Below are 23,286 nucleotides of genomic sequence, written 5' to 3'. Positions count from 1 at the left end.
GAATCCTTAATACTTTCAATGGGGTGTCCCCTAAAAGTGACACATTGCACTTGTATCACTTGGGTGTAGTGAAAAATGGACAAGGGTGGACAGAAGCATTCTAGATGGGAGAGGGTTAAAAAGTTAATACAAGCAACTAAGATTAGATTAGCAACTTGGAATTTAGGGACTTTTATAGGTAAAAGCATGAAGATAGTGGACATAATGATAAGAAGAAAAATTAATGTTATCTATCTTCAAGTGGCTAAGTGGGTAAGGGAGAAGGCCAGAGAATAATCAGAAAATCAGGAATTAAACTTTGGTACAGTAGAAAGGGAAAATGTAAAAATGTGGTGGCAATCATTGTAGACAAAAACCTAAAAGATAATAGGTAGATGTTAAAAGAATAGGGGGTAAAATTATTAAAATAAATATAGTTCCAGGCTTAAAGATATTAAATGTCATTAGCGTGTATGTCCCTAACCAGGATTAGTAGCAAACCACAAAAAAACAATTTTGGGTTAATATGGATAGTGTTGTACAAGGGATATTACGGTCTGAAAAGACATCCGTAGGAGCTTATTTGAATGGATACATTGGTAGGACAACAAAGCTATGAGAGGAATAGAGGATAAATGGAGGCGATAAGGAGATAAAAATGAGGCCGGTGATTCGATTTTAGATTTTGCCATGTCTTATGATTTGGTTATATTGAATACATGCTTTAAGAAAATAGAAAATAACCTTTAAGAGTAGATAAATAAAAGTCAAATAGGTTTTTTCTTAAGTAGGAGGGGGGATCATTTATCATGTAAGGATTGTGAAGTTATCCCAAGTGAGAGCTTGACTACACAACATACGGTTATAATATTAGGTATATGTTCTAGAAAATGGAAGAGAAATAAAAAAATAAATCATTACAAAAGGACTCAGCGTTGGAGCTTGAAGGGAGGAAATGTAGTAAATTTTAAAGATAAAATGATCAAAGAGGGGGATTGGACAATAGGGGATGACAGGACTCTAGGGTTTTATCGTGGAGAAATTGGTGAAATTTTAAGAATGGAAAATATTAAGAGAAATAGGGGTTGATCACTTCGAAGGGATCTGCCTCCAGATTAGCCAAAGGCTATGAATTATGTTATTGCTTCATTGCTTGTTTGAATGCCAAAAGCCCCATAAGGGTCACATATATATATAGGGTAGAGAAACTGACTCCTACTTGGACTATAAAATTTCTCCTTGAGTTCTAACTGATTTGGGAATCCTAACTAACATTAAATAATCTTAACATTAAATAGAATCCTCATTGATTTGGGAATCATATTAATAAGAAAATCCTAATTGATTTGGGAATCCTAACATTCCCACCTCCTTCAAATCAGCCTTGTCCTCAAGGCTGAGTAGAAATAAACTCTGAGAATCTCTCCACTTTGTAGCTACATGCACAATGGCTAGCATCTCTTTGTCAGTCTTGCCAATGTGGGATGAAGAAAGAGCTTTATTGTTAAAAACAATGCGGCGTCTGTCTTGCATTAAAACTGCATGAATGTCAACTCTAGATGCATCAGACTCAATGATGAACACCTCGTTATAATCTAGTAAGGCGAGAATTGGTGTGGTGGTCATTGTGTGCTTAAGCTTGACAAAGGCTTGTTCAACTTCCTTACACCATTTGAATGCATCCTTTTTAAGTAGAGCGGTCAGTGGAGCACTAATCATTCCATAATCCTTGACAAACTTGTGGTAGTAACCAGTCAACCTCAAAAATACTCGCAGCATTTTTTATTGTTTGTGGAATAGGCCAATTTGTAATCACTTGTATTTTAGAAAGGTCAATTGAAACACCTTCTTGGGAAACAATATGCCCAAGGTAGTCCACATGTGGTCGAGAAAAATTGCATTTAGATTTCTTGAAAAATAGATGATGCTCACAAAGAGTAGTGAGAAATGACCTTGATATGGATATGGAGGAATGCGTTCGCTGGGGTAGCAATCCCTATGGCTCCTCGAATAGGTTAGAAAATTCTGAAATAAGAGATTCTAACCCTTCATACTGCCCAGATTAATGTTGTAACTCCTTTGATGCTTGAAGTTGTACCCAGCAGCCATGTCACACCTTTTTAAGGAGCTTCTCCATACAATGGCTTGACATTGTAGTGACGTTACCACAACGTTTGCTGTTAAAGAGTCACTCTCTAGCCATTCACAGTGAACTTCATAATCAGTTTAGAGAAATTCCAAGCTATATCACTTAAAGTCCTTGACCATTTAACACCCAAGACCACTCCATAGTTTTCTAGTGGTAGAAAAAAGAAATCAACATACAATCCATGATTTTGCATAGTATGTTTAACCTTTGGACACTTGTTTTGACATGTCAAGGTCCTTCCATTTGTAACCCTAACATCAAACTTTTCACTCCACAAGATAGGCTAGTTGTTTAGCAATTTTAGTGTCCATGAGATTGTTAGTGCTACCCATATCAATTAAGATAGTAACAGGTTGGCATTTTAGGAAGCCACTAATTTTCATGGTTTGAGGATTAGTATAACCAACTAAAGCATGAACTGAAGAAGCGATCAATTCATCATTATCATAAGATGTCATACCTTCTTGATTTGAATAAGGGGGGTCATCTGTCATCCTCAACCTTTTTTTGTCCCCTTCATTGGTTCAATTATCAAGAGTTGTCCTTTTCTGCAACGGTGCCCTCTATGCCATTTTTCATCACAATGCCAACATAGTTCTTTTGTCATTCACTCTTTAAGTTCCTCGTAAGTCAATCATTTGGAAGGAGGATTGTGATGAGCAGGTGGTATGATAGTACTGCTAATGTTCTGCTTGCTAATGGTCTTGTTGGAGTGATGTCGTTCTTCTCCCAACTTCTTTTCTTCTAATCGTGCAAAGGAAATTGCAGCAATCATAGTTTGTGGCCGACACACTTTGACCTCATGTTGAATGTCAAGTAGGAGAATAAAAGTATTGACAAGATGGCTTTCAGTCCAATCTTTAGTCTTGTTTGATGCTGCTTAAATCGTGTTTGATACTCCAAGACATTGCTAGTTTGGTGTATTTTAGCAAGTTCTCCATCGATATTCTCACATTCAGTGGGTCCAAATTGGACAAGTAATATGAAGAACGAACTTCAAACCAATCATATAATTGAATAGCATCATCATCTAGACTAATAGAAGCAATATCAACTTTTGAAATTTCTGGAGTGCGGTGAAAGCGAAAGTATTTTTCAGCTATAGAAACCCAATTGGTAGGGTTATCAGACTCATCACTGTCCTATTGAGGAAATTCCACCTTCATATGAGAAAGATCATGATCATGCTCTCCTTGGTATCCTTCTTCACGCATGTACAACTGCTCTCTATGATTAGCTGATGTAGAGGCATCATATTTTCTTTCTTTATGGGAAGATGTATTGAGTAGTTTAGAAAGTGATGCTTGAATCCCTTCAAATTGAGAAACATATTGCTAAGTTCAGCCTTTAGTGTAGCTTCCCTCTAGGTCTCTGCTGAACATTTTGAAGCCATTGTGTATGAGTAAAGATCACGAATTCCAAGATCTTGCTTATGTTGGTGGGTTAACGACATTCACGAGAATGCCGGCTTTGATACCTAATGATAAGACCCTGGGGTTTTATCGTGGAGAAATTAGGAAAATTTAGAGAATGGAAAATATTTAGAGAAATAGGGTTTGATCACTTCAAGGGGATCTACCTCCAAATTAGCCAAAGGCTATGAATTATGTTATTGCTTCATTGCTTGCTTGAATGCCAAAATCCTTGTAGGGGTCACATATACATAGGGTAGAGAAACTAACTCTTATTAGGACTGTAAAATATCCCCTCGAATCAACTGATTTAGGAATACTAACAAACATTAAATAATCCTAACATTAAATAGAATCCTAGTTGATTTAGGACTCATATTAATTAGAAATCCCTATTGATTTGGGAATCCTAACTAACAAACATTAAATAATCCTAACATTAAATAGAATCCTAATTGATTTGGGAATCATATTAATCAGAAATCCCAATTGATTTGGGAATCCTAACATGATGAGAGAGTTGTGAAAAAAATAGGGTGGCTAACTCTATTAGAAAGATAGCGAAAGTGATTTTTTAGGTGAATCTAGAGGTAGACTCTTGGATAGTAGAGAAAGTTGGTGGTGGGTTCAAGATGTCCAAAAGGCCGTAAAGACAAGTATATTTGTTACGAAAATGGTAAGGTTGTAAAAACATGGAAAACCTTGAAAAGTATAAGGAGGTCTAGGGGTGTACACGGTTCGGTTCGGTTCGGTTATTGCCAAAACCGCCAACCGAACCGAACCTCTCGGTTTTTAAAACTACTGAACTGCAACCGAACCGTACACCGTCGGTTTAAAACCAAACCAAACCGTTTATTTTACGGTTCGGTTCGGTTAATTTGGTTTTATCAAATTTCAAACTAACAAAATGAAAAAATAATTACATAAAGCCCCAAGTCAAGCCACAGCCAACTGGGTCACGGCTTTGAGTGTAAAGCCCAGCGCAAAGGAGATTACAGATCCAACTTCATTAAATAGGGTGGGGAAAATTTTTTCTTCCCATTTCCAACCGATGTGGGACGGCCAGAGCACCAAGATAACGTGGGCGTGACTGTGAGCGTCTAGCGTGGGTGACGGGCGTGAGCGTGGGCATTGCTGTGTGCCTGTGTGTGAGCGTGGGCGTGGAGAACTGGAGATGTGGCCGTTGGCGTGGGCGTTGCTGTGTGTGTCTGTGTGAGCGTGAGCGTGGGCGTTGCCGTGTGCGTCTATGTGAGCGTGAGCGTGGGCGACGGGCGTTGCTGTGTGTGACTGCGTTGGCGTGGAGATGTGGGGTGGGCGTTGGTGACTAGCGTGGGCTATGGGCGTGAGCGTCGTGGAGAATCAGAGATGTGGGCGTTGGCGACTAGCGTGGGCGGTGGGCGTGAGTGTCGCTGGTGTGGGCGTGAGCGTCGGAGGGCATGGCAGTCGACACTCGGCACTGTGCAGTGTGCAGGTTACCAGGAGATGGAGAAGATGATGCATGCTGTGGTTGTAGCACTATAGCAGGCTGCTATTGGTTCGGCTCTTCCCAATAGCACTTGTCCCACATGGCCAAAATGGGAACCTTTGGTTCTCATTCCTCCTTTATAAAATCCTTCCCCACTCCTTGAAAAAGTATAAGCCAATAGTTTAAATTAAAAAAATAATGTAGGTATAATATTTTTTTTTTCATGTACTCGTAATCAGTTTTCACAGGATATAATTATTTTAAAATTATAATCAGTTTTCGGTTTTTACGGTTCGGTTTTTGAGTGAAACCGAAACCGAAACCGAAACCGAAAATCTATCTTTTATATATTGAAAACCGAAACCGATTACCGAAACCGAAAAACCGAACCGAAGCTTCAAACGGTTCGGTTTCGGTCCGGTTCTCGGTAAATTTTGTACACCCCTAAGGAGGTCAGTGAAGCTAAGCATGGAGCTTATGATAATATGTATACTAAGGCTAGGTACAAAAGAAAGAGAAAGGGACATATTTAAACTTGCTAGAGCTAGAGAACGAAAGTGCTAAGATTTAAGTAATTTAAAATGTAAAAGGATGAGAATGATAATGTCCTGGTTAAAGATGAAGACATAAAAGAAAGGTGGAAATGATACTTGAATAAGTTGTTTAATGAAAACCAAATTGCAAGTTTGTACTTAAAAATGAAAAATGGGGAAAAGACTAAAAGTATGAGACTTACCCGCAAAATAAAAGTCAGTGTGGTAAAGAAGGCGTTAAAAAAATGAAAGTGGGAAATTTATGGGACTGGATAATATCCCAACTGAGGTTTGTAAATGTTTACGGAATATTGGAAGTATATGGTTAACAAATCTATTTAATGCTATTATAAAAACCTAGAGAATACTGGAGGATTGGAGGAAAAACATATGAATACCTTCATACAAAATCAAGGTGATATTCAAAATTATAACAATTACTGCAGAATCAAACTTATGAGTCATACGATGAAACCGTGGGAAAGAAAAATTGAAATGAAAATAAGATTAGAAACGATGGTCTTAGAGAATCAATTCTCTATTATGTGCCTAAGAGGTCGACACCAAAAGCTATTCATCTTCTAAGAAGGTTAATGGAAAAGTTTAAAGAAAATGGACATGCATATAGTTTTTATTGACCTAGAGAAAACCTATGATAGAGTGCCTAGGGAAGCCCTTTGGTGGGTTTTGGAAAAGAAGAGATTATGCAATACATATATTGATGTCATTAAGTATATCTATAATAGAGTAACGACTAACATTAGGACTGAAGGAGGAGAGTTTAGAGAATTTCCAAATACAATAGAGGTACATCAAGGTTCTACTTTGAGTCCTCATCTTTTTGCTTTAGTGATTAATGAACTTAGTAGGAATATCAAAAATGAGATCCCTTGGTGTATGCCCTTTTTGTAGATGATATTATTCTAATTGATGAAAATAGGAGTGGAGTAGAATATAAGTTAGAACTATGGAGAGCAAACTTCAAGTCTAGAGACTTGAGGATAAGTAGAAATAAGACTGGAAATATTAAATGTAACTTCGGCCACGCTAGGGGGAATATTGGGGGTGAAGTTAAACTTGATATGAAGAAATTATAGCACTAGTAGATTTCAAAGCTTGGAGTTTCCAAGTTTAGCTTCGGGTAGCGAAGGGCACGCATCTTTTTTGGTGTCCCTTATCCCATTCCTTCCTTAGGTTAGCAATGGTGAGACGGTTAAGAGAGTAGTCTTTCCTTACTTTATTCCTATCTGCAAGCGGAGGGAGAGATTGAAGAGGATGTAATACATAGAATTAAAACAGGGTTGGTAAAATGGAGGAGTGGTTTAGGCATGTTGTGTGATTGTAGAATACCCTTAAAATTAAAAGTAAAGCTGCATAGGATGGCTATAAGACTAACCATGCTATATGAATCAGAATGTTGGACAACCAAGAAATAGCACATTCAAAAAGTAAATGTTTCCAAAATGCAAATACTAGGGTGGATGAGTGGTATAAATTTAAAGGATAAATTAAGGAACAAACATATTCACAATAAGTTGGGCATAACACTAGTAGAAGATAAGAGAGAGGTGGCTTAGATGGTTTGAGCATTTGAATTGTAGGTCAAGTAGTGTTCTGGTGTGGAGGGGTGAGTTAGTTATCGTTACTGGTAGTAGAAGAGGTAGAGATGGACCTAAAGTAACTTCAAATGAGATAATAAAAAAGGATCTAAAAGCTCTTAAGCTAGCTGAGGAAAATGCCCCTTGATTATGTGAATTGGCAAAAAAGGGTTCATATAGCCAACCCCGCCTAGTAGACTTAAGGCTTGTTGTTGTTGTATAGCTTCTTTGGTAATTTTTTCTGTGCAACTTTCAGTAGAAATAGTGTGGGGCGTGCCTTTCTTGCTAAATACATAGAATTAAGAGTTGGATTTTTCTCCAAATTTTTTTATTGTTTGTATGGGCGATATTTGACTTTGTAAGGAGAGGATGGAGTGTGATGGAGAGCTTGAAGAGAGGGAAGTTCTTTCCCTTGATCACTTAGAAGACTTGTGCTCCTACTGAAGTAGCTTTTTTCACCTTTTGGAGTATGTTTCATGATAGAGAATCTTGACCCTCAAATACTATCAACCTATGCAAAAGGGGAATCATGGTGGCTAATAGATGTTTTCTTTGTGAAAGAAAGGTTGAGTAGGTGCATTATTATCTCAGTTGTTATTGGGTTTGAAATTATGGAACATCGCTTTGTCAATTGTCGGTATTTATTAAGTGGCAGCAGATTCTGTTTTGGGAGAGATGTGGTCTTGGAGGGACTTGTACAAATAAAGAGGTGAAGAAAATTTTGGAGGTGATCCCTCTGTCTATTATTTTTTACTAGTTGGAGTAAAAGAAGTCAAAGAACATTGAAAAGCAAACGTCTAACTTTATTGTTGAAGACAAATGGCTTAAAATTTTTCATTTTTTGGTTCTCTTTTATGTCCAGGCTCCCATTGATTTTTTTGACTTTCTTCTTTGTAAATATTACTTGTGATGTACATGGATTGCACCTCCTCGGTGCCCTTAGTGCATATTTTTCCTTCTTCTTATAAAAAGAATATGACCTCAATTTAAGGAAATTAAAGCACAAATATTATTTCGTATCACTCATTTGAGTTGCTTCAGAATAGAGTTTGGTCCAAAGGAAGTGAAATAATGGGGAAAAAAAAAAAAGAGAGAAGGCAAAACCTTTGGTTCTGCTCACTTGTGAAAAACAGTTCTATTTTCCATTTTCAGTTTTTTCAAATATTTACAAAAAGCCACCTTCTTGTTTAGTTTTCCAAATTTTTATAGGAAAGTTGGAAAACATATCCTTAAGTTTTCTAGATCTTCTATATAAATCTTGAAAAGCTGGAAAACAAGGCGGCATTTTTGTATTGTTTGGAAAAGTATAAATGGAAAGTTCTACAACTAAATCAGCCCTTTTTAAATTTTCTTGCCCTAAGTTTTGGTTAGTTATTTACCAAAAATCATGGTTGTTAAAATTGGGATCATAGGATTGTACAATCCTAGTTTTCCAAAACAATCTTGAGTCCATGTAGAAGTAAATTAGTAGGATCAGTAGGATTGTAATATCCTACAATACATCATTGTTTTGATTAAATCACTGACTGTAGGCTTGACATTGTCCTATTTCACTTGTACAAGGAGTGGACAACTTAGAAGATTTTATTTATCTTGTTGATTTAGGTATAATCCCAAGAGGGAGGGGGGGGGGGGGTGAATTGGGTATTTTAAAATCTTTCAAACTTATTTACCACTTAATCCCGATTTCTATGTTTAACAAATTAGATGCAAGAGTTTGAGGCTGATTTAAATTTATTTTATCAATGAATCCTTTTTACCCAATTAGGTGCGTGTGGAGTTATTCAACATATACGTGCAATACGAGTAATAAAATGCAATGCGGAAAATAAAAAGATAAGGGAAGAGAGAATGCAAACGCGATTTTACGAGGTTCAGCCAACGCGGCCTATGTCCTCGCCTTGAGCAACTCACTCAAGGATTCCACTAAAATCCCTGCTTCTTAAATTGGGACGGAGCTTTCCTTACATCCGTTGCTTACAAGAGGTACAACTTCCTCCTATTCCGCTACTTACAAGAGATACAACTCTCTCCTCAAACCCGGTTCACAACCTGAACCGTGATTACAATATAATTTCCAATTTGCAAAACACTCAATGTTGCTTCTAACAAAGCTAGTGAGTGCAATTGAAATTCCTAACCCATAATCATATGATGAAACTTGAAGCTCAGTATGTATGAAACAATACAATCGTTTTATGAATGAAATGCTTCAACACACAATTTTCCTTTTTATCTAATCTTCCAAAATATTTGTATGAGTAATAGCTTTGAAGCCAAGATGCTCAAATATCAAATATGATCTTGTTAAAAAGTTTGTCTTGGATATTGTAAAGATCTAAATCAATAAGCTTTCTCCCAAATTTTCAACCCCAAAATGATCTTTGTAATATGCAAATTAATATATATATAATGTGATTACCAAAGATCAAAATCGAATATAAGATTTTTCAGAAAATATCCCTCAATAATATATATAGTTATGAACTTCTAAGGATATTTAATCAAATGGTTTTGAAGTATAAAAAATATCAAGTCTTTAACTAAACACACTTGATTCAAAAAAACTATTCAACCAATGACAAAAAGACTTTCTCAAGTAATGAATTTGTCAAACACAATATCTATATGTATATGAACTCTCAAGATCAATCTCTCTCTAATAGTATTCAATAATAAATGATGAGATGAGAAACTCTTGAAAACAATAGATCGATTTACCAAACCTAAATACCAAATAGAAATCAAGATGTGTATATGAAATCCCTTTGTTTTTCTGAGTTGATTTGCCCAAACTTGATGAGTATAAGTTGGAGTGCAGGCAATCGTATAGCAATATGTTCAAGTCTCTCAAATATATGTCAAAAAGATGTTCTCTTCTCTTCCAAAAGTCTTAGGTTCAACACTAGGGTTTAGATGATGTATAAATAGGTATTTTGCCCTTAGGATAAATCTCAACCGTTGGATCAAAGATTAGTTTGCGTGTTCTCTCATTAAAAATTAGATTTTTAAACTTTCCCGCAGGTTCAGACGACCGAGGTTAAAGGCCCAAACAACTGAAGTTCCTTAAGTTTAAAAAAATTAACCTGGACACAGGGTCAGACGACTGAAGTTGGGATTCAGTCTTCTGAAGTGTCGGGTTCATACGACTGAAGTCTGAGTTCAGTCTTCTGAGGTGCTTCTGCCAGGTTCTGTGTTTCACCATAAATTCTTCAAGCGACTGAACTTAATCTTCGGTCCTCTAAAGAAATTCTCCAGACGACTGAACTTAACTTTGGTCTTCTGAAGTTGCAACTTTAGGTGACTGACCGTTGAGTTCGGTCTGCTGAAGTTACCATTTTCTGAATTTTTTCTTTCTAGTTTAAAATTCTGCTTTGCTCTCTTTCTTGGCTCTTTATAAAAATATTTTCCTGAATTTTGAAAATATATCTAAGTCCATAAATATCCCCAAATGATGTTCATGAAATGTATGAGTTCTAAGATCATTCTAGGGTATATGTTGAGCCTCAAATTAAATCATATGAATATGCAAGTACATTAGTTCTAAGTACCCATTCCCATGACGTTCTTGAACTTGTCGCTTGCATCTTCATTCTCTAACTCTTTTAGATCCATGGATTGTGCCAAGATATGTATGCTTTAATTTTCATGGCTCCCATGACTTGTTATCCTTCCGTGCATGCTAAACATTGTTCCTGTTCACAATCTCAATGTACAGATCAAATATCAAGTGATTTGTCATTATCAAAACCGGCTTGGACTCATAGAGTCAACATATCTAATATTAATGAAATTATGGACTGAAATTTTGTTTTTATATTGGCGGTCATTAATTGGTTCAAACTTCAAACGTCAATATCTAGGTTCATGATGTGAATGGATATTTAAGGCACTAATGCATTTGATGATAATACAGATGATGTGACAATGATTTTAATGATGAGCTGGCGATGCTTGTGAACAAACAATGGCTTGAATGTTAAACATGAATCTTAATGAGCTAACTTGATAGTGTGGCTCTTGAAAAAATTCATACAGGTTTTCCATGTTCATGTTGTATAATTTTTTATTGACTAAATTGTATTAAACATTATATATTTTTTATTTTCTTTGTCATGTAAGCATTTGTTCCTTTTTCATTATAAGCTGGTTTGAATTAGGAATGCACCAATTTGAATGCGTGATCTCATTGTTATGTGAGGGCTCTACCAAATAAGCTATTTTTCTATTTTCCTAGTCTTCAACACTTGCAAGATAATTTTTTAGGTTTAAAATATTTAAATTTATGAAAAATGACTTATAAATTCATTTTCATATCTATTTTATATCTTTAATAGAATCTTATGATCCTTGAGCCAATCCTGCTAAACCTTCCAGGGTTCCTTTGTAGAAATCTGATTTTAACAACCTTTTCAAGAACTCAAGGTGAGGTTATCGACCAAAAACTTAAGTGAGGAAAATAAAAAAATGTCGCTTCCTTTCCTTACCTTTTTTATATATAAAAAATTCATTGTTTAAAAAAGATAAATCAAGTTTTTGCATCAAGTTCCTTAAGTTTGTATTTTTATTTTTGTAACTCTTTGTGGTTCATAGGAGTACTAGTTTCTATTTCATTTGCTGCATCAAATCTGCCTATAACCATTCATTTATTGTGATTACAGAGATTTTAATTCTTGGCTGTGGGAGGCACATTGAACAAGTAGATCCTGAGCTACAGCGATTCATTCGGTCTACAGGCATGAAATTAGAAGCCATTGACTCGGTATTTACCTAAAAGCCATTTGTTCTTGCTTTAATTATTTCCTTTATACATTTTGGTTATGTTTAATGTAATTACTGTAAAGGTAAATACACACACAAATAAATCATCAACATAGTTGTTATCACTTAACAAGTTTGCCAGCGTATATATTTAATGGGAGTTAATGCTTAATGGTGGTGCTGGTTACCTTTTGAATAATGTTTAATGTGGTCGCATGTACGTTGTAATTTGTAAGTAAATAGACAAATTAATAATCAGTTACCATATTTCTGACCTATGAGCACCATAGTGCATATGGCTACAGGTTAAAAAACTGCCAATGTAAACATATCAAAGGGGATTCTTTAAAATAAGTCCCACTCTTTCATTTCCTCTCATTCTTGCTCCCTCTTGTAGGTTCTGTGGTTCCCTTTGATGGATTTGTTAGAGAACTTTGACAAATCAGTGCTGGTCAAATGAAAAAACTTTCAATCTGCTGTTGGAAAAGGTTTGGGTAGGGGGCTTTGTTCCACTTGGGGAGAAATCTCAGAATTGCAGCAGGTGGATAAGAATTATCTGTTGCTAGGTGGGTATGCAAGTGAGTTCCTTTTTTTTATTGAGATTGGAGCAGGTTTCTTGTTACAGAACGTTTGGCAAGATAAATTTTTGGGGAATGATTAAATTAAATCAGAATCCAGCTGGGTCTACAAGATCAAACGGCAGAGGTTATTTGATCTTCATTCTTGGAGGCATGGAAGCTTGCGAAGATTTTTGCGAGAGCCGCAGGTGATTGTAGGACTGGAGGGGACAAGTTTGTGACTCAAATTTCCAGGACCCATGATTTCTGGAGCCGGAAGGAGGTTCTTTCTGTAGTTCAGAGACAGCAAAGGGTGGATGGTTATGCAGAAACTTTGGAAATCCCCAACTGGTGAGCTTTGGAGCTGCAGTGGCTGGTGGCCCAGGAGATTCTGGTGAAACTAGGGTTTGTGTGAGGGGAAGCACGTGCAGCTGAGAGTGGGGTGGGCTTTGAATGGGTCGAGCCACTTCTTTCCCTTATCTCTTTTGTTTGTGTGCTGAGCAAAATAGAGCCATATCTTCTTTTGTTGGGGATTTGAGTAGTCCTTGGGTTCCCTGGAATCTTCATTTTAGGAGACCTCTTAATGAGAGGGAGATGGAGGAGTTGTCTTCTTTGCTATCTTTATTCAACTGAAGTAATCTTTCGTTGGGGAGGGATATTCACACTTGGTCCTTGGATCAGTTGGGAGTGTATTCTAGCAAATCTTTTTTGAATTCCTGATCCGTTCTAGTTCTTCATTTTCACTCTTTCCTATAATTTGGAAGGCCAAACCTCCCTCAAAAATTAAGGCTTTCACTTGGTTGGTTGTGCTTAATAAAATAAATACTGTCAACTTGTTTTGAATTGGAAGATTTTTGAAGGCTCTTTCTTCTGATGTTTGTGTGCTTTGTTTCAAGGACTCTCAGACATCTTCTCATCTCTTTTTACACCGACTTTGCTTGGAGGATTTGGAATAAATTGTTTGGTATGATGGGGGAGCGTTGGGTATGCCCTGTATTGGTGGAAGATTTATTAACCATTTCTTTCACAGGTGTTGGCAGAATAGGGCAGCCTTATGGAGGTGTGGCATATTTGCAATTTTATGGAGGATATGGATGGAACAAAATGAATGGATTTTCTCCAGGAAAAAAATTAATTTGGGAGTTGGTCCCAGATAAGATTCAGTTCTTAACACCACTGTGGTATGCTGGTTTGATTTTTCAGAGGAAATAGTTTCCAGGAGATTCAAAGAGATGGGAGGAATGTGTTGGCTTGTTGAGTTTTTCTTTTTTCTGTAGGTTTTTGTTGCTTTTTCTGGTTTGTTCCAGATTTTCTTTGGGAGATTTCTCATTCTCCCTCCTGTAATTTCTATTCACATTAATGTAATTTTATTCTGCTATTAAAAAAATAAGGGTGCAGGGAGGGGGTGGGGGGTGGATGGGGTGACATCCTCAGGTGGCCAAAAAGTCTGCAATATCGCAGGTTTACACTCTTCGGAGGCAGACGAGTGTATCTGCATATGATAGGCAACTTCAGGCAGATGTGGGGCAGATAAGGTCTTGAAAAGGCGTAGTGATGGCAGTTTTTACATTAAGGAGCTTTTGAATGGGTCAAATGTAGATTTAAAAAAGAAGGTTGGTGAGGAAAATCCTTTTGAGAAGAAGAAATGGGGTGATGTATTAGATGATGAGGATGAGCTGGATAGTGATTTTGATTATGATGATGGGCTAGATGAGGTTCGTGAACAACTTGGGTTTGGTTCAGATTTCTGATTTAGGCGATTATTCCACTCTCTATCTCCAATGGATGATCCAGAGGGAGTTCTCGGTTACAGAAGGATGGAATAGGTGAAAAGAGGGAAGTTTGAGCAGATTTTCTGATTTATTGGGTGATTATTCCAGTGTCCATCTCCAATGGATGATCTGGAGTGGTTTCTGGGTCACAGAAACATGGAGTATGTGAAAAAAAAAGTTTGAGCTGACTGAGCCTGCTCCTGGTTCTCGTTGTCAATATTGCGGGATAAAATGTGGTTGCAATTAGCTAATTCAGAGGGAAGGGAAGCCCGCTTCAAATAGTGGTAAAAGTAAAGTTAAGAAGGTTATTAGCAAATCTGCACTGCTTTATTAACTATGGTGGAATGTGACTGAAAAAGGGCTTTCTTTGGTAGTGCTTGATTGGTGTTTTGGTTGGTGGGCAGCTTTGTTTGGGTTGGCCTTAAATTTCTTTGTTTTTAGCCTTCTTTTGAGGATTTCTTGGAGTTTTTTTCCCCATTTATCCTTTTTAAAAAAAAAAAAATTAAATAATACCTTTCTTGGGAAAATAATTCCCAGAATAATTATGACGTAATCTCGCTACTTGATGTAGCGAGATTTGCCACGTGTCATTCTAGGAATTATTTTCCCGAAAAAAATATTATTTAATATATTTTTTTAAAAAAATGATAAATCGGGAAATAAATTCTTTTAATATATATTTAAAAATAATAATAAATTGGGAAATAAATTCTTTTAATATATTTTTTTTTAAAATGATAAATCGGGAAATAAATTCTTCTGCGTAATAAATCAGGAAATAAATTCTTTTAATATATTTTTTAAAAAAATGATAAATTAGGAAATAAATTCTTTTTGTTTACATATATTATAAGTAAGTTATTATTTTTCAATCGCAAATAAATTTATATCATATGTACATGTTCATAATATTATTGAAGTTTTTCATACAACATGCAATTTTTATAAATATAATAGTATTCATATGAATTTATCAATAGTTGTCAATTATACTGAACAAATAATATAAGATAATGTGCTAAATTGTGATATTATTGTTAAAACTAATCATTGAGCTACATATAGATGACAATTAATCTTAGAAAAAACACATAAAAAAGTTTCACCAAAATATTATTTATATTATATGTTTTAATGGTAATATTTAATGAAATAGTAAATTCCAAATATGATTTTGCACAATGAATTGATTTTATTTCGGCAACTATTCACCATTCACTTCAATAATGAATGGACTTCAAATATTAAATTTTATGTTTAAAAGATTAGCATCCAAACACACTGTAAACAAATTATGCACAATCGTTTGCATAATTTGTCTGATACCAATTCAATGACGGTCATTTTCCCATACTTCATCATTATTCTTCATCAAGATGGTGCATTCTGCTTCCTCAAGCAAAGATCCGTCATGGTGCTTTGCACAAACATGTCTCCTCTCCTACTTTATCAATGGCGGAGGATGCATGCAAGCTTTGATAACAAATGGGAAGGTGTAGCTATTGGGTGGCAGGAATTGAAAGATCATGAGGTTATGCAGAGAGAGAGGGTTCTGCATTTGGTGGACACCCAAAGTGTCGCAGTCCATTTTCCCATAAGAAGAGCTACCCTGCAAAGGCGAAGGAGTTTGTTTTGTGGCGAGTGATTGATCGCAAAAGAGACCGTTCCAGATAATGTTTGAGTGGATTAATTAATTTGCTTGAGCCGTTTGAAGTCGGAGCAGTACCTTAATTTGGATTTGTAAGGCGAGAGATGCTTCTTGAGAAGGTACGAAGCCTATGTGTGGAGGTCAGGAATGGGGCTGAGCTTGTCGTCCTCAAAAGAGCATTGGCGCGCATGAGCATGACATGCATGCCACCACATCCATAGTTTGTGAGATGATACAATAAAAAAAATGTCGAATATAAGTCGAAACATAATGAATGAATTTGAGTTTTAAACTTTGATAATAGATGATGATTATAAGATAATTTAGATATTAAGATCAATTATAACAATACAAAATTAAAACAATGTATTATTTTAATATGAAACTGAATATAAATACAACCTTATTATTAATAAAAAAAGGTGCACAGTAAAATCATATTTGGAATTTACTATTTCATTAAACATTACCATTAAAATATATAATATAATTAATATTTTGGTATAACTTTTTTATGTGTTTTTACTAAGATTAATTGTCATCTATCAGTAGTTCAATGATTAGTTTTAACAATAATATCACAATTTAGCACATTATCTTATATTATTTGTTCGGTATAGACAACTATTGATAAATTCATATGAATAATATAATATTTATAAAAATTGCATGTTGTATGAAAAATTTCAATAATATTATAAACATGTACATATGATATAAATTTATTTGTGACTGAAAAATAATAACTTACTTATAATATATGTAAACAAAAAAAAAATTATTTCCCGATTTATCATTTTTTAAAAAAATATATTAAATAATATCTTTTTTGGGAAAATAATTCCCGGAATGACATGTGGCAAATCTCGCTACATCAAGTTGCGAGATTACGTCAGAGTTATTCTGGGAATTATTTTCCCAAGAAAGGTATTATTTAATATATATTTTTTTTAAAGGATAAATGGGGAAAAAACTCGGATTTCTTGTCCTCATTAGTTTGTGTTTTCTTTCTCTTAGTATATCTTCTTTTTTTCCTTTTTAATCTAAAAAAGTTTAGACCATAATTCTTTGTTAAATATTGTTTTAATATACACAGAATATATATATATATCTGGGAATATGGTAATACTTCCGCACATTGTTCTTTTGGAGAAGCAGGCAATCCTCCTCAAAAATGAACTCCCTTCGGCATAAGATTATTAAAAGCAAATTTGGTTTGTAGTATAATGGTTGGGATACTTGTATTGGGACGTTGGTTACCTATAAGATTCATTGAAAATTCACTTTGCAGCTTTCTTTATCCTTTTCTTTGTCAGATAATAAAGTGGGTGATGGCTCTTGAGTTTGGTTTTTAGGAGGATGTGTAATTGGGAAATATTCCTTTTTCTATTTATTTTCCTCCTCTTTATTTTCTTTCGTTTTTATATCATGCACCCACATCTTCGTTCTTGGTCGTTGGGGCTACTTTCACGTTTCCATCTCCCAAGAGCAAGGTTCTTGAGCTTTCTTGATTGCTTAGATTTTTTTCGTCTTTCCTTTAGACAAGGTCTGAACTTTGTATGGTTCCAAGATCCTTTCTTCTAAATCTTCTGCCCTCATTTGATACATTCTTCTAATCCTTTTTTTGTCATTCATTGAATTTGGAAAGGTAGGTTTCCATCCAGGGTCAGCTTTTGGTTGGTGGATAGTTTTATATAGTCAATTCAACAATCTGCTGCAAATTAGGATGTTTCATCAGGGTTATCTTGTTTTTATGATTTTTTTTAAAAATAATGGTGAGGTATTTGCATTTTTTTAACTGCCTTGGCACTTGAGTTTGTGGAGTCGATTGTTTGTTTTGGAGAATCTTAGGTGTGTCTAGATTCCTCATTCCTCGGAAGCTTTCTTGTTTCTTTTAGAGATTTAATAAGGGTTAAGGATGCTAGCTGTGTCTTCACAGTGCTTTGGGGCACTTGGCTGAAGAAGAATGTTCATGTGTTTGAAGGCCATCTCTGAATTTGCAGCGGCTTTGCTAGAGAAGAGGCTTTTTTGGTATTTTTATTGGCTTTCTAGTTGTTTCAAAAGGTTATGTTGTTTGGATTTTTAGCGGGATTGGCTGGCATTGTTGACTCAATGTCTTCGTTTTTTTGTTCTTTCTTTTTGTTTTACTTACTTCTGTTACCTCTTTGTATTTCTTTCTATCTTAATAAATTTTCCTTTTTTTTTATTAAAAGAAAAAAAAAGTGAGTTATTTTTGTAAGTTTTCTAGTGAAGAACATTTTGGGGACTTCAGTCCTGCAGAATGAAGCAACTATAACGAGCCTAGAAACAAACACATGCGCACCCAACACATCAAGTGGTGCCTTGTTCATGCTGTGCCTTGTTAGACACCTTGGACACTCCAAAATGAATTTGACAGTTAAAAAAAAATGTCTTATGATTTTAGAGTATATTTTTAATATCAGACACTTTCTAGCGCAACAAAAGAAATGATAGATAGAGAATTTTATAAAATAAAAAAGAAATATACTGGGTTTTAAATGCAGAGTCATATGAAAATAAGAACTTCATGTTTGTGGTGTGTAACAATATGTATTAGTTAGCATGCCTCTCCTTGGGATTTGTCTTGGCCCTGTATCCTCATCATGTTATACTCATTTCTGTGCTCCCATGTGTGTGTGTAAATAGAAATGCTCTAAGCTTCTGTAAATTTTCATCAACTCATGAATGAGTTGATTGAGGCTTTAGGGTGCATGAATGAAAGGAGTTATTTTAATTTATTTGTGGAACAAAGATTTTCAAGATCAAGAATATACCTTTGAAATAGAGGATGAACGGTTTAAATCCTGGCAATCACCTATGTGGAATATGGAGAGCTATTTTATAATGCGAGTAGAGACGATCTATTGACAACTGTGTTGTTTGGCTAGATGATGCTTTTAGAATTTACTGAAAATTATGTGAGTGCACGTGTGGAAAAAAATATAATGTAACCAAAATCATCCAAGCATTTTAACATGTAGATTTCTTTCTTTAGCTCCATTAAGTATATGTCTTAATTCCATCTTTTCATTGATTATTTAAGTACTACATACTACTTACAAGATCAATTTACTTAGTACAGAATGGATTTACATAGATGATTCCACTCTCCTTTGTTCAATACATTTTATTTTCTCCCTTTTGAGGACTTCTCGTCAGCACTAATATTGGAACTGTTTTCATGTTAATAATGTCAATCTTTTGTAAACTTGATATACGGCAATTCCTTGATATGAAACTTGGTAAAATATATCTGACTTTTAAAATCACAGATCAGAATTGAAATTAGCATGTACTGAAGAGATTTATTTTTAATTTTAGTAATTTAGTTGTTCTTGAGTAACTCCATTTACTAACAAAAAGAGTTGAATTTACATGGACAATCCTTGCATTGAGAAGTCCTTGCTTCCTATTTCTGTGTTATAAAATGCTTGCTTGTACAAATTTTTTGTTTCTTTGTTTTGTGTTTATAAAATTGTTCATGTTTTGTGCAGAGAAACGCTGCATCCACTTACAACATACTGAATGAAGAGGGAAGGATTGTGGCTGCTGCACTTGTCCCATATGACTCTTCTTGATGATGTGTATGCAAAATGCCAGACTCAATCCACTTACTGGTAGCCCTAAAGTGTGTCTTGTTAATTAAGGCTGTGTTTAAATGCTTAATCGTGCATTGAGGTTTTTATTGTTTGTTTGTTTTTTGGATTAAGTTTTTAAGCATTGTAACCAAAGATTTAAAAAAAAAAAAAACAAGAAGAAAGGAAAAAGGTGTTTTAGTAGTGCATGTCTTTTTAGTAATTGCCAAATGAGTTACGAAAAGACAGATTAGTACGATGGTCTAAAATCAATATCCCATTAAAAACACAAATTTCTCATACTTGAAATTCGAAATTTGCGAGACTTTGAATTTGAATTTGTGTAAAATTTATCAAAAGTCACTTTAAGTTTAATTTCAAAGCTTCAAATTCATGCTCACAAATGTAGCATGATTGTAATTCTTAAAATCATATTTTAACCCAATAATAGTTTCCAATTTGCAAGGGAATTGCAATAATTTTAAGCAGGCAAATGTTTTAAATTAAAGGACTAATATAAGGGGGTGTTTACTTAAGAAATTGATGAGATTGTACATGAATATTTGTGTCAAAATGGAGGCTTTGGCCTTCATATATTCCATCACTTACATTTATAGCATGCCAATCATTCTAAGTAAACACTCCTTGTAATTCTTTCCATATAAGTGATGAAAAAAGGAGAAACATGGGACCATTATTTTTTGGAAATGAGTTCTCAAATTTTTTGCAAAACGTCTGGAACAAGGTCATAATGCAATAATTGATTTGAAATAAAAAAAATTTTAAACTGTTGGAGGTTACAAAGGCTATGGTATTGGTTTAAAAGACTAGGGAATGTTTTGGTGATTTATGATATAAGTAAAAGAGATGATGGTGGATTATGATTTAAGCCTCCATTTCTTTATCTTATATCTTATCTTGTATATGTGTCATGTCATGACTAATTTATTACATGTATACTTTTAAGGTTGCATCATTCAATCATCTTAGCAATCTCATGGACATTTGACAAGCAAAATTTCTCCTTTACTTTGAATGTGAAAAGATTTAGGTATAAATATGACTCATTTAAGATAATTTTTAATAAAATGTCATTAATATTTGTGTCAATGCACATATTTAATGAATTTCTTTCCTTTTTGAAAGAGTTTAATAAAAGCACATCTTAAATTATATGGGCAATTATAGCTATTATAATAAATAATTTTTTATTTTGGTACAAAATTTTAATTAATTATTATTATTTTTATTTTTTTTATAATTATATATATATATATATATATTATATATGGCTTTACAATAATCAAATGTTACTAAACTTTTTTTCAATTAAAGACTATCTCGACAGTTTAAGGACTTTAATACTATATATTTTCTCAATTATCATTGAATTTAAAATAGGTAAAATTTAAAAAATAATGCAGATACTATTCATTTTCTAAAAACGACTTTGCACCTTGAATTTTTGATAGTTGTCTCTGAGGTTTGTTGATGGTTGTCAAAAATTATTTTAAATATTTAGTTAATTATAATGTGAAGAGTCATAATATTATTATTTACTAACAAAATTTGATCTTTTGTTAATTAATTATCCCTTTACTCAATTAGCAAAACATATATTTTATTTTCATAATAAATTAATTTCCCGTAAAACAATGAGAATTCACTGAAATATTTGAAAAATATTAGTCACGGAATAAGTTTTTTTTTTTTTTAAGAAAATTTATTGCTGCCCAATTCTTTTAATAGGTGTAAGTTACCTAAGATATTCATATTCTATCTTCAATTACGTAAATCCATAAACTAACATTTATTACAATCACTAAACAAAAGTAAAATGTATTAAAGCTAAAACCAAAAAAAGAAATACTTACAATAAAGAGTTTCACCATATAAAATTTAAAAATCCATTAATTATAACATGTCACTCCAACATTATAATCAGATAAGTGAGAAGTAGGGACTTATGAGAATGATCCCACTAAATTTAAACTATAAAACACCTTCATATGTAACGAACATTTTTTATTATCATAACAAATAAAGACTTAATTATAAATAGTCATTGAAACATTATTTTTAATAATCCTTATATTTTAATTAGGATTTTAAAAAATATTAACAAACAAAACAAGTTTATGCATACTTTTATTATTATTATTATTATTGACACCAAATTTCCCCAAATTTAATGGGTTCATTGAATTTGACTAAGAATGAGCTAGAAGCTCATCTTTATTTATACCGTCAGTTAGGCCGACTCTTAGGAAATAGTAAAGACCTACGAAGAACAAAATGTATATATAAGTACATGACATAACACCTCGTTATTATGTTTATTTGACACATCATTAATATTTATCTTTTAATTTTTAATCGTATTTTAACAAAATTTTATATTTCCTAAATTTTATATAAAGAGAAACTATAATAAAGTCTTAAGTAAAAACTACTTATTATACGTATAAAAGCAAAAGAACACTCTCTTTAATCTCCAAAACTTTAATTCTATTTTTAAATAATTTTAAATTAAAAATAAAATAAAATTATGGAGAATGACATAATTTTTTTGCGCAATTAAACAAATAGTTTTAGTTTAACTGCACACACACATTTATTTACTAGAGGTTAGTTTGTCAAATTGAATTGAACAATTAGTTACTGAAATAGAATAGAAGATAACAATTTTCTTTTCTGAAAAAAAGATTGATTAAAAGTTTTAACTAAATTTTTTGTTAATTCATGAACACTTCAACATTCTGATTTTTATAATTTGTTAACTTAACCTTAATTTTTTTTCAATAACAAATTTAAAACACCTAAATAGGAAAAAAGTATAAGTAACAAAATAAAATTAAATATAAATTTTTTGAAAATTTTATCTGAATTCGTAAAAAATTAAATTTAAAATCTAACATCCAAACGTATAAGTTACAATAAATTACCTAAGAACAATTACACATAAAATATATAACAAATTCAAATAAGTAAAATATGAAAAACAGAATCAACCCTAACCTCAAATCAGGGGTTTCCGAATGAAGCTTCTAATGCCAAAATTGAATGTATGAAATATTAATTTATGAATCAAACTAATGAATCTTTTAATCAAACTAACGAATCTTTGAATCAAACTAAAAAATTTGAATGAAATAATATAAGAGTTTCAAGGTAAGCAAAATACATACCTCATCTCCCTTTTTTATACCTTCCTTCCCAACATTCGGCGAGGTTACGAGCAACATTCGTTTCCTCCCTCCAATGGTCACTTGTTGCAAGCGTCTAATCGTCCGGCCACTGCTACTACTGTGCTCTGCTTTATGCTCTGCCACTCCGCAATTTCGCGAGAAAAATGGAGGAGGAAGAAGACTTCAAAAACTCATTGATATGTTATAGAACTAAAGCGACCTTTTACTTCAAGTAGTTTGTTAAATTTTTGAATTTGAGTCTCCAAATCGAGTAAATGAGGTTCAATTGAACGAGATAATTCTAACACGTTCATAGGGTTGAAAGGGATGTGTGTACGATGCCTAAAAATTTTCCACAATTTCAAAATTATGCACTTAAAACCAAAGTAACCTTTCATGGTTCAACTAATCTAACCATTTTAGAACTCATGTGTTCAAATAAGGTAAATAAGGTTCAAATGAACTGGACCAATTCTAACACGTCCATAGGGTTGAAAGGGATGTATTTCATATGACTTAATCTTGTGAGGGTGTATTATGTTGTTTGAAGTAAAAATGAAACAAAATTCAAATTTGTAGAAGGGGAGCAAATTAAATTCAAAATTTTGGACAATCGCTTTGATGAGAA

General features: G+C 33.7%; 1 protein-coding gene across 1 annotated transcript in view; it reads left to right on the top strand.

The window, feature by feature from the left end:
- Positions 1-19,679, top strand: part of LOC131166135 (uncharacterized) — a 39,835-nt gene extending 20,156 nt beyond the window's left edge. The window contains exons 4-5 of the mRNA XM_058124443.1: positions 11,798-11,898; positions 19,390-19,679. Coding sequence (XP_057980426.1) covers positions 11,798-11,898; positions 19,390-19,473 — 185 coding nt within the window. The 3' untranslated portion in view covers positions 19,474-19,679. The remainder of the gene's footprint in view (positions 1-11,797; positions 11,899-19,389) is intronic.
- The last annotated feature ends 3,607 nt before the right edge of the window (positions 19,680-23,286 follow it).

This window comes from Malania oleifera, chromosome 10, assembly GCF_029873635.1.
Source record: "Malania oleifera isolate guangnan ecotype guangnan chromosome 10, ASM2987363v1, whole genome shotgun sequence".
Classification (NCBI taxonomy): domain Eukaryota; kingdom Viridiplantae; phylum Streptophyta; class Magnoliopsida; order Santalales; family Ximeniaceae; genus Malania; species Malania oleifera.
This window is presented reverse-complemented; position numbering and strand designations above follow the sequence as displayed.